This window comes from Pseudochaenichthys georgianus, chromosome 23 (assembly GCF_902827115.2).
Source record: "Pseudochaenichthys georgianus chromosome 23, fPseGeo1.2, whole genome shotgun sequence".
Classification (NCBI taxonomy): domain Eukaryota; kingdom Metazoa; phylum Chordata; class Actinopteri; order Perciformes; family Channichthyidae; genus Pseudochaenichthys; species Pseudochaenichthys georgianus.
This window is the reverse complement of record NC_047525.1, coordinates 16,304,759-16,316,729: the sequence shown is the minus strand read 5'-3', so window position 1 is coordinate 16,316,729 and position 11,971 is coordinate 16,304,759. Positions and strand designations below refer to the sequence as shown.

The 11,971-nt window shown below is 42.7% G+C and overlaps 1 protein-coding gene across 1 annotated transcript in view; it reads left to right on the top strand.

Annotated features, from left to right (window-relative positions):
- Positions 1 to 680: 680 nt before the first annotated feature.
- Positions 681 to 11,971, top strand: part of ntf3 (neurotrophin 3) — a 50,789-nt gene continuing 39,498 nt past the window's right edge. The window contains exon 1 of the mRNA XM_034075006.1: positions 681 to 806. Within this exon, the coding sequence (XP_033930897.1) occupies positions 789 to 806 (18 nt within the window). The 5' untranslated portion in view covers positions 681 to 788. The remainder of the gene's footprint in view (positions 807 to 11,971) is intronic.

The window sequence follows — 11,971 nt, the reverse complement described above, 5'->3', positions numbered from 1 at the left end:
TTTTGGCCGCAGCTGACATTGCTATATTGACCAGACTTCTTTCTGCGGATTTGATGACTTCACATTGTCCCTTGATCATAGCTTCAGTCTATCGAGAAATAACAGACCGCATGTCCAAATTATATTTTTTTGTATTTTATTAAGCCATGTAAAAGTAGGAGAAATTGCAATACACGTCGTGTACATGTTAACTACACTGGAACATTAAAAACATTCTGCTTGAACTTCTTATCACACTTATTAAGGTACTTTTTGAGTGCTTTACAGCAGCTTAAATGTGGGTAATGTAACTTTTGTTGTGCTCCAATGATCTCATATGCATTGATTTCAGTGCATAGCATTCGTGTAAATCAGTAGTAACTTTAATTTAATGCATGTCTAAGATTGCCTTAGTGTCAGATGCATGCTCCTAACTCTGTGTACTTCCTGTCAGTAAGGCTCGCAGACAGTGGCAGCATGCATGCAGGTCTTTGCAGCAACGTATGGCCCAGAGCCATCTGTCCCGTAACAGAAAGAGGAAGAGCGATGAGAGAGAGAGAGAGAGAGAGAGAGAGAGGGAGAGGGAGGGAGGGAGAGAGAGAGAGAGGGGGAGAGAGAGCGAGGGAGAGAAAGAGGGAGGGAGAGAGAGCGAGCGTGCATTACGCACACCCTGATCCTCTCCACACAGAGCTAGTGTAGTGCACAGACTGGCGGCAGCCCTCAGACAGTGGGAAGTTTTCGCCAAAGGATTCTGTTTGAAAAATAATCTCCTTCATGTCGACTTTGTTGGATAGCTACCCGCCGATGCTATGGTTACCTTTATTACGGTAGGGACTGCTTTACTCATTTGTTTGTTTATGTCGCTGAAGAAGATGTCGCTGAGGAACAGAGTCTGACACGAGTGGAGTGACAGAACCTGACACACAGCGTGCACTGTGTACGACAGATGACAGAGACGCACACAGTTGTACTTTAGTCAGCGTGTGATGAGCACCTTTTGAGCTACTGGACTTGGTACTGGACTTGGGGATCACTTTTAAAAGTCGTGAAATTGGTTCTCAGTGTTCCAAATTATTTTTATTTTTATTCACAAATGAGTTGCATGACAACTTTAGTGGCGAGTTGTTTTTCTAAGCTGAGTCTCGGCAGGTAAAACTAAAGCAGACTGTGAGACGCGCGTGCGCTGCCTCCAAGCACACTCTTCTTCCTCCGCTCCGTTTGCTCAGGTAGAGCAAGGGGTTGGGTCTTTGCTGAGCTGGTTTACGTACACATACACTAGACTCCTGCTGTTTACCATGCACTCGGGAGCGGAACTAGCTCAACGCGCACGGAACGGTGCAGATGTGGTCCAGTTTGTGTCTTTGGAGTACTGACGCGTTAGACGGAGTGAAAGCTTATGTGTCAGTTGACTCCCACAACAAAGGCGGACTTTGCGTTGAATCGGCCCCCTTTCCCTCCCCGCGCGTTCCCTTCCCCGTGTGCATATTTGTTTGTGTTTGCATGCAAACTGTCCCTCTCCAAGTCTCATGCAGTCTTAAAACGTTATCCTTTTTGACAAGTGCAACTACATAATTGATCATTTTTGTAGAGACCTCCCCCTTTTCAAGGGGGGACACTTTTTAGATTATGTCAAAATGAGATCACTTTGGGGATGTGAAGTTTTCTCTGCAGAGTTGAGGTTAATGCGAGTACTCTTGTGGAAACATTGTATACGTCCTCGTGTTTCCCCAGACAGCAGCATTTGAGTGATGGGAGCAGTGGATGTGATTAGAGCTCAGTAACCAATAAATACTGTGCGCGTGTGTCCAGCCTGATAACATAACACGGAGACAGTTGTGCGCATGCCCCGAGTCGTGCAGCGGTGTCGGCAATGTCTGATTCGAAGTGCGGTTTGGGCAGCTTTGCCAACAGACACGCATGAGTTGGTTTCTTGAGCCTTAAATGATGCCTTCCTGCTGATGGCCTGGGAGTCCGCTTTTGCGCGTGCATGTCCTTGAGTGTGTTTGTGTGCGCTCAGCCTCTGCTGGAGCAGCTGTTGCCGCTGCGGATTTGATGCACAGCCGCTCCTGACATGCAGGCGCACAGCAGGAAAAGGATATAGGACTCAAAAAAGGAGCTTCTATCCTGTAACTCCATTTATGGCACTTGAGTGCCTCCCAGGCTCTCCATGAGAAAACGTTCTACTACAGCTGGGCTGCTGCGTGCAGCTGCAAAGACTCAGTTTAACAATGTTCAATTTGTGTTTTACTGCAGCAGAAAGAAAAAAACAATTAGGAGCACGGCTCCACCACATTAGGCTCGTGGCTCATGGGGAGGACATACAGAAGTTTAAGGGTATATAAAGGAGCCAACATGGCTCCCAGGATGTTTAATAAACTGATAGTGTTACTATGGAGAGTTGCTGTTGTCTTTTTTGGCTCTGCATTCCAACCTTTTTGCCTTGTGTGTATCCAACTCCCCGCTTCTATCTGCTGTACTCTTCCTCTCATTCATGTTGCAGGGCTGGTCTGCAAACACCAGGTGACAGAAATAAACAACATTGTAAATGCACAATACTTTTGTGGCTTCTTTGGAAAGGTTGCAATTGTTTGTTTGCCCACAAGAAAAGTTAGGGACCGGGGTAAGGAGGAATGTAGGTGCTACATTTCAATATAGGGGTTTCTAACTTAGATATACAGTTTATTTACTTTCTTTTATTTACTTTTTTGTAGTAGTTATGGGTTTAGTATCACAGACTTAACGCAGGGTTTACCAAGCAGCTCTGAACTAAGCTGGTTCTAGACAAACAGATACAAAATGTGAGAACAAGTGGAAAGATGAACTATTGAGATGCCGGACAGTCAAAGATGAAGCCGAAGAGCGATATGAAATGAAACACACTGCACTTTGGAACACATCTCGTAAAAGACTCTTTTACACTCTCTGACATTTCTTTGCCTGCAGGGCAGGCTTGCAGGAGTGTGATTGTGTAGCTGTCAGATAGAGACATGGTGCCTTGCTAATTAGATGTTCAAACAAACAAACCGATGACATTATGCAGTTTAGGTAGCTTTCCTGTTTATCTCTTACTTTTGGTTGCTCCATCAGAGCTCTCTCTTAAACAGTCACCTGTTGTCCTCCATTCATAAGATGTTCCTGAAATCTCATGGAAGTCTGATTGGATTTATGGAGTTGAGCCAAAAGTTATATTTTCCTTTTGTTTAACCGTTTTTGCCAATAGATGCCATCCGAACCCTAGGGGGCAACGCCAAGGCGGAGCATCTCACGGACCTTTTGTAACATTGTTTCCCCCCATGCATAGTTACATTTATCTGCAAGGCAAGCACCAACAAAACAAGGGAGAAAAGGCAATGAACAATCATTCTTTCAATCTGATCCGATTGCAAATCGGCACAAGCCGTGTTCTAGTGTCTTCAGAAATCTTCACCTCTCCCCATGCTGTGTCTTAATGTACACTTGACATTTTCAGATTCAGAAAAGTAAACAATAACATAACCCACGTAGAAAAACCAGGCTACAGTGAATACAAGAAGTTTCTTGATAACAAAAAGAATAACAGGAAAGTGTGCCTATTTCTTGTGGAATGATTCAGGATAACAGGATGTATCAATTATCTCAATAATATTAAGTTAGTCCTTTGAAGAATTCTCTCTTTTTTTTGTGTGTGCAGAGAAGCGCTGAAGGGATGTGAGAAAGACTTTTGTATGAACTGAAAGATAATCTTGTGATTGTTTAACTCTGCTAAAGCTGAATATAATGTTGTGTTTTTTTACATCAGAATGCAACCCTAACTATATAATGCAAGGGCACTGACAGACTTAGTCAATTGTAATAATTAAGGTTCCTCTGATTCTGAATCCAGATCCAAATTCATATGGGACTTTCTTTTTTTCCCGCCACAGCTGTGCTGCATTTTGGGGGAAATTATTAAGACCAACACTTCAGATCGCAAACATTGAAAAAGCATTTTGAAGGGAAACAGTGCGGTAGAACGCAGTGTGTTGGTGAGAGGAAGTAAAAAAACGCAACAGATGTCCTATAATCTGCGTTAGACCCATGTCAGTTCCCTGAGGTCCCCCCACCACTTCGCAACTCTTGAACCACTTCAACATTGCTTGCAGGTTGTTACTGCTTTTCAAGACAGTTTTATGATCAAAGTCAAGTGGAACTGAAGCACTTTTCTAATAGATTTGTGTTGTTCGCATGATTACTGGGGCCAAGCACTTGGGGTTTGAAGAGCCTTTTTCTAGTCCTTTCAATCAAGACGTTCTGTGCAGTAAACTAAGTGAACTGCAGATCTGTGATGCTTCAGTCTAAACTGCTGTGTTTAGGAAAAAGTTGGAATTTGTTCCATACTTCTCTCGTTCGTGTGTGTGGATCTATACTGTCGCAGTTTCACAGCCCAGCCTGCTGCTAGATGGTTTATACATTTAGCTCAGTGTTTACATTCTTACGGCTGATTACAGCAAAACAAAGAGTACGTTTTTGGATTAGAACAGGGCAGAAACACACAAATACATGTCAGGACACTCGTAGAGGACTCATTGCTTTAACCTCAACACTTACTTCCATGTAACTCTCAACTGATATGCTGAATTCAACTTTGTCTCCCTGAGATAGAGATCATGTGGTTTGAAGGTGAGGCCTGGCCTTCCCGGCACTTCGGTCATATGACAGTTCAGCCCTCCTCTTTCTGTCCTTTTTGACCTGATAATCTTCCTCTCTGTCTCAGCGATTTTCCTGATCTGGCTCACATTGACTGTACGGATCTTAATGTCCCCCTTCGCTCTACATCCCCCTCTCAATCTCTGAATCTGTGACCTCCTGAGACCTGCGTGGTCCTGAGACAGCTGATGAATGATAGGGCCGACTACAGTGAATTCCCGTATAAGACATTCATTTACTCTTATGCCTCTATAGATGTACTACTATACCTAGTGATTGATTTATGTTTGTATGTTGGTGTGGATCTTTTATACCAACGTCGTCTCATACCTACATCTTATCTCGATTGTGTCTAGATCGGATCTTATATTTAAACAGAGAGTTCACTAGTTAAGAGACAACGCCTTACTTACATTTAAATCCAATCAAACTGACAGAATAGCTTCATTTCTGTTCTATGATAAGTTAACAAAAGGAAAGAGCTGTCAATCAAATCGACTGCTTCCTGTTTGATTTGCATGTATGTTTCCTAGATGGCTCTTGATGGTTTGTTTTTGTTTATGCAGATCCTATTATAGAACTTGAGACTCAGTTCAATGTTGAAGTTATAATAGTGGTTCGGGTGGTTTGTATCTTTAGCATTGTGTGTTTTATTTGCATGTATTTACTTTGTTTTTTATCTTTTTGGATCAAATTCAAATCCAGTTGCCAGTAAAATATATTATTAGAAGCTGAAACCTTTTTTGCCGCAGCGGGACAGAAATACTTATACTAAGTTCTTTAACATTGTACTCAAACACAGTTATGCCTTTTCAACGCTTTTCAATCCCTACAGTACTGAACTGCTCCATCTACAGAAAGATTTGGCAGATGTGTCGTAGAAGGTTATCCATATATTTCCATTACTTTAAAATGAGTCGGCCTTACACAATGTACTGTTGTATTATATTATTGATGATATCAGATTAAGATCTGGGGCCTTCTGCAGCTAAGGAAAAATAAAACCATGAAATTAGAACCAAAATCACTCCAATTGACTGCACATTTGTTGGTTTTACGAGAGGTTTACACCTTCTGAGTGACCTCTTGGTAACCTGCCAATTGAAAGGCTATTGTACAATCAGTTTCTTTTTCTCCTTTCGGACTAAGGAGCCTATAGATGACATCTGTGAACACTGATGTGTCAAGTTAGAGGACACCTTTGATATTTAAGCTGACAGATGTTCAGACGGCCCGAGGGAGAAACCACACATACACACACAAACAAAGCCAAAATCCCCTCAACACGGTCCTTGTGTAAGTGAGCTTTGCAGTTAAATATCCTGAAGGGTATCAGATCCCATATGTGGTGGCCTATGTACATCACATATCTATATTTACCAGCCACAAGTCTGAATCACTTATTTGGAGATACACAGACCCTAACCCTAATCATAGGTCAATTTGTATAAATAAATCATTTGTTAAAGTGTTAAACACATTTCTAAAGGTTATTTTAATTTATAATTGTGTTTGCATGCTGTTGTATACTTCCTACTGATGTAATTTATAAATCAGGAATGTGCACTGTTTTGCTATGTTTTGTTTTGTCATTTTTTTCTAGTGTAGCATAAATGGACAAAACTACAAATGTGTTGCAGAATGACAACAAATGAGTCCTACTTTCAGCGACCATGGCAACAGGCATTACAAAAAACATATATTAGGATCTCAGACAGATGACTGAGATCAGAACAAGACTGCAAAACAGATCCTATCGTGACTTTTGTTTTTGGCAAGCTCTTTAATTATCTGTTGCTGTAGTTGTTGACCCGCTTTCAGAAAGTTGGTGCAGTTCATACTTTTTCTGGGGAGAATTGATCATGTGACATATTGTGTTCATTACTTTGTTTTATCCTTGTCTAATCTATCGTGCTTCGAGAGCTATTTCATGGTAATTATAGGAAGATGTACGGTGGCTCTCAATTTCTCACACACACACAGGAAAGAACAAGTGCTGGTAACCAGTTAAAGATCTGGGGTCACTGTGCTCCTCGTGTTAATCGACAAGCGCTGCGCTAGGTGCTAATAACCATAGCATTGTCATCGCTGCTGTACTGTATCCCTGCCGTACTGTATCCCTGCCGTACAACTATCTTCTTTATAAGCTATGGCAAATAAAGAAACTATGACTAAACAATGCAATTACTAACCTTGGATTAGTGCAGTTAAGACGTTTATCAGTGAGTTTAATTAAGCATGCTAGCACTATGCTATATGCCAGGGTGTTTGCACTGTCAGGGGGCCCTCACCACCCAACCTGCCCCTTACCCTTCCTTAAAAGAATAATTATAAAGCATGTTAATCATTGCCTGTCTGAAAACCCCTTGAAGGGGGAAAACATTTGATTTCAACAACTTTAATTTCATAAAAAAATGACGTCTTCTTCACCAGACCGGCACACAGTTATTATGTCATTATATAAGCATATATATCATTACATAAACACACATATTACTAAATACCTGAGAATTCTGCCTTTCGTTTCTTAGATACATAATTATTGGGTTCTCTGTTACAGTACTTTGTGTCCTGATGAATCTACTTGCAGGGCCTCGGGGGAAAACATGAGCTGCTGGGACCCATTCCTTACACTGTCCAATGAAGACAGTTCATCTATAATAACTCAACCCAGAACTAGTGTGTTACTTTACAATTAAACACTTTAATTCTAGAATATTACAATTTGTTGCAACACTTAGAGAACTGGAACTAAACAGATTGATTATGACACTGGGATCCTCTTTAAGATAAGTAAGTACAGTAAGCACCGGATGCAAATCAGAACCAAGGGCATACCAAGTCAGGGCAGTGAGCATAGGGCCATAACTGCTGCTTAAAACCAGTTTGGGTGTGTTGCTTGTATGCTGCGAGATCCTCCGGCAGTGCACACTGTCTAAACTGCTCCTGCCTTAGACCACTCAGGTAACAGACATATGTCAAAACTTCCCTTAAATCGTTTTGAGTCTATCTCACAGTTGAAGTGTCTCCTGATTCAGGTTTTGTACTGCATTAATCCCAAAATTCTGGTTGGCAATCCAGCCTCTGCAGCATTAATCCTGGAAATACTACCATTATAAAAACACACACACACACACACACACACACACACACACACACACACACACACACACACACACACACACACACACACACACACACACACACACACACACACACACACACACACACACACACACACACACACACACACACACACACACACACACACACACACACACGCTGGCTCACACGTTGAAGCAAGGCCAAAGCCACTGTTGAGCCCTATGGTCTATTCCTGTCTGTGATTCTATTAGGCTTGGCACCGGATTAGCTTCCCTGATCTCTGCGGCTGATTTGGGTTAGTTACTGCTCCGCCGATCACTTCACACACTCTGTCAACCTGCTGCTGTGAAGGGGAGTCTAGAGAAATGTAACTCCAGAGTGATTCCAACAAAAGACACAGGAAGAAAAGAGAACAAACTTCAGTTGATCCTGACTTCAGTGTGTGTGTGTGTGTGTGTGTGTGTGTGTGTGTGTGTGTGTGTGTGTGTGTGTGTGTGTGTGTGTGTGTGTGTGTGTGTGTGTGTGTGTGTGTGTGTGTGTGTGTGTGTGGCCTGTTGTGTAAGAAGGAGATGGATCGAGGCTCTCTGTTTTTCTTTCCTCCTCTCTCTTTCATTGAGGACTAACAGACATGTGTCAACACTGCTGCTCTCCTTTATCCAATAGATGGACATGTGCCACAGAGTACACAGGAGCAGCTGGCTTCACTCTTTAGTAATCTGCTCTGTTATGAAGTGTGAAGGCATGGTGTGAAGTTACCTGTGGCCTCTCAGTGGAACATGGAAACATAGTCCTGCTCAGTTCTCTCTCTTTAATTTCAGGCTTTAAGCTACATTTCGCCAATTTTACATGTCCACTTCATTCAACCAGTCACACAGAAAAGTATTTGGAACCTTAAAACGGTAATGTATTCTTGGGCTTTGGATGAGACATTCATCAAGTGAATTATTTTGGCATGAATACTTTTGATTATACAGCCTACACTATAAACAATGCAAGGGCATTCTGAAAGAGATTTGTGTTCACAAAGGACACCATGGGTAAAGTAGGATTCATTGATAGAGACCATCATTTTTTTAACTTCAAAACAATCCTTAATATCTTGGATGACAGCTCTGTCGTAGTGATGTGCTGAGCAGATTCAACCAATAGTCTTTAAGTTTTAGGGCAGTGCAACAATACCTCAAGGCTTTCACCTCCCTTTTGCACAGAGTCTCATTGCTGTCAGTGATCATGCCCATGGCGGCTGTCGTCAGCAAGCTTCACGATGGTGTTAGAGTTGTGTGTGGTGACGTAGTGGTGTGTGAAACAGGAGAAGAAAAGAGGGCTGAGCACGCAGCCGTGAGGGGCTCCAATGTTAAAGGGCCATGGTGGAAGATGTGATGTTACCCGCCTGCAATGCCTGGGGTCGGCCCGTCAGGACATTGAGGGCAATTAGGCAGTAGTTGTTGAGAAAGATGGATCTTGTGTTTGTGGGGACTGAAACGATCATGGTGGACTGTTCAAACTGTTTAAACTGGAGAAGTGTCATTTCCAAAAGTTCACACACATGCCTGTCTAAAACAGAAGGGCAGGAAACCTGGGCTTTCTGTACTTCAGCAGCCTGCGAGCTCTCCAAACGTGCATAACAATTGTTCCGTTAATGTCTGTACCGCAATCCGTAGCATGATATCATCGGGCACCAGTAGAGAGACATCTGAGCACCACTTGAAATGACCACGAAGCAGACACCACCTCCCTTACTTTTCAATGCTGGACAATCTTATACTCAATTGCGTGCATCATTAAGGCCTTACACAAATCGTAGAAAACATTTGCAATGCCAATTCTCTTTCAGCATTTCATTAGGTAACACAAGTAGGCTACAGCTTTATTAGCATTGACTTGAACCAGAGACAATAGTTTATGTAGTTTATGGATGGTGTCCAAACCCATAAACCAAAGGGGCGACCAGATTATTTCAGGCTTTTGAAATCTGTTTTGTTCACAGCTACACATACTTTCCCGCAGTCTACGCTTTCCTTGCCCTTTGCTTTTGCATGACTGCATTTCTTGGCATGTTGTAAATCAGTGTGATAATGGAAAAGCATTGGCAGGAAACTCTATTGTATTCGTTGTACTATATTATATTTTATATATTTGTTTTATTTGTTCTATGACAATAGGGAACTTAATCATAATTTCACTATTACTCAATAGAAATGTTGTTGCTTGCTCTCCTAATGACCCATTACTGAACCATGTCACAAAGGACTTTTAAGGATGAATTGGGGGCAAGGTTTGAAAACGCTTTCAACTTCTCAATATTTGTTACATAGAGCTCACATTTGAACAATTATTTGAGAGTATAAATGGTCCACAAGTTGTGCAATTGGATCACGCACTGGTGATATCGTTCATATATTTAGAGAATCCACAAAAATATTCTCTGTTTCTTCTCTCCGTGTTTTATGTGGTCGAACTCGCAAGGTGTGTATTCTGGTCTGTCAGCTGAAGGAATGTGTACCTGTGTGCAATCTGTGTTGGAAAAATACTGTATACACACTAGTGTTAATTTCGTCAGCTATTTTTTTATTTAGTTTTAGTCTTAGTCCTGTGTTAAATTTGCTTTTTAGTTTTAGTCATATTTAGTCACCTTCATCCTGTTTTTATTTAGTCAAGTTTTAGTCGACTAAAAGTCTGAGCATTTTAGTCTTATTTTAGTCAAAGAAAACTAATTATTTTAGTCTACTTTTTGTCAATGAAAACTGTTGAGTCTTTTTTTAGTCATCAGATTATAGAGAACATTTCAGTCAAACTAGTCAAAACTATAGGTTACTTACGTAACCCCAGTTCTCAGAGTAACATGAAGTGAGATGTCTCACTATGGGATGCGCCTCATCGCGGAGCAAACAGAAGCATCAATCTCATTACGCCAATCCTGATTGGCTGGTGATCTTGACGTCAACGTCAGGGGAAATCACCCCCTATAAGTAGCCTGCGCCACGACGCATGCGTCATTCAAAATAAGCACCTCTTCTCGCTTCACCATAGCAAGGAAGGCCGTCTGGTGAGACATCTCACTTCATGTTACTCTGAGACTGGGGTTACGTAAGTAACCTATAGTTCTCATTCATAACACTCCGTTCGATGTCTCACTATGGGATATTGTAGCTCCCGTATTGCCAGACGAGCTTATCTCGAAGATCACCGATCAACCAGAATTTAACAGGTAGAGTCCCGACTCAACAAGGTGCCCAGCATTGCTCGGGCCACGCTTGGAGCGGAGACGTCTAGCCTGTAAAAGCGGACAAAAGTGAGCGGCGAAGACCAGCTTGCCGCTGCACAGATGTCTTGGATGGAAACACCCTTGAACAAAGCCCAGGATGTAGCAAGGCCCCGAGTCGAGTGAGCCCGCAGACCCGAAGGTGCTTGCAGATTCTGACTCGTATAGGCCAAAGCAATCGCCTCCACGATCCAGTGGGAGAGCCGTTGCTTAGTAACAGGCTTACCCTTGTGAGGTTTAGCCCAGGACACGAAGAGTTGGTCATTAAGACGAAGCTCTTTTGATCTGTCCATATATGTGTGTAAAGCCCGGACTGGACACAACAGATCCTGCTGCTGCTCCCCGGAGGAAACCAGCTGCGGAGGAAATGTCTCAATGTCAATTGGGGTACACGAACCAACCACCCTTGGTGTAAAGGCAGGGTTGGGTTTCAACAACACTCTCGTTTGCCCTGGGGCGAACTGAGTGCATGAGGGATGTACAGACAGTGCATGGATATCGCTGACCCGCTTGGCGGATGCCAGGGCCAGTAACAGCACTGTCTTGAGTGACAGATGTTTCATGTCAGCTCCTTCCAGGGGTTCAAATGGGGTCATTTTGAGCCCATTTAAAACCACTGCCAGGTCCCATAAGGGCACCAGCGACCTGGAGACAGGGAGGAGCCTGCGAGCTCCCTTCATAAAACGGCAAACCAAAGGATGTTGGCTAGCCGTCTTACCCTCAAAGCCCACATGGCATGCAGCAATAGCAGCCAGGTACACCTTGATCGTGGAGAAAGCTTTGAGTTTTTCGATCAAGTCCTGTAGGAATGATAAAATCACCCCGACAGGACATTGAAAAGAGATGTGTCCTTCTTGAAGGCACCACTCCTCAAACATCCTCCACTTACAGTCGTAAAGAGACCTGGTGGAGGAAGCTCTCGCACTCTGAATAGGGTTTATCACCTTCTGAGGGAGTCCC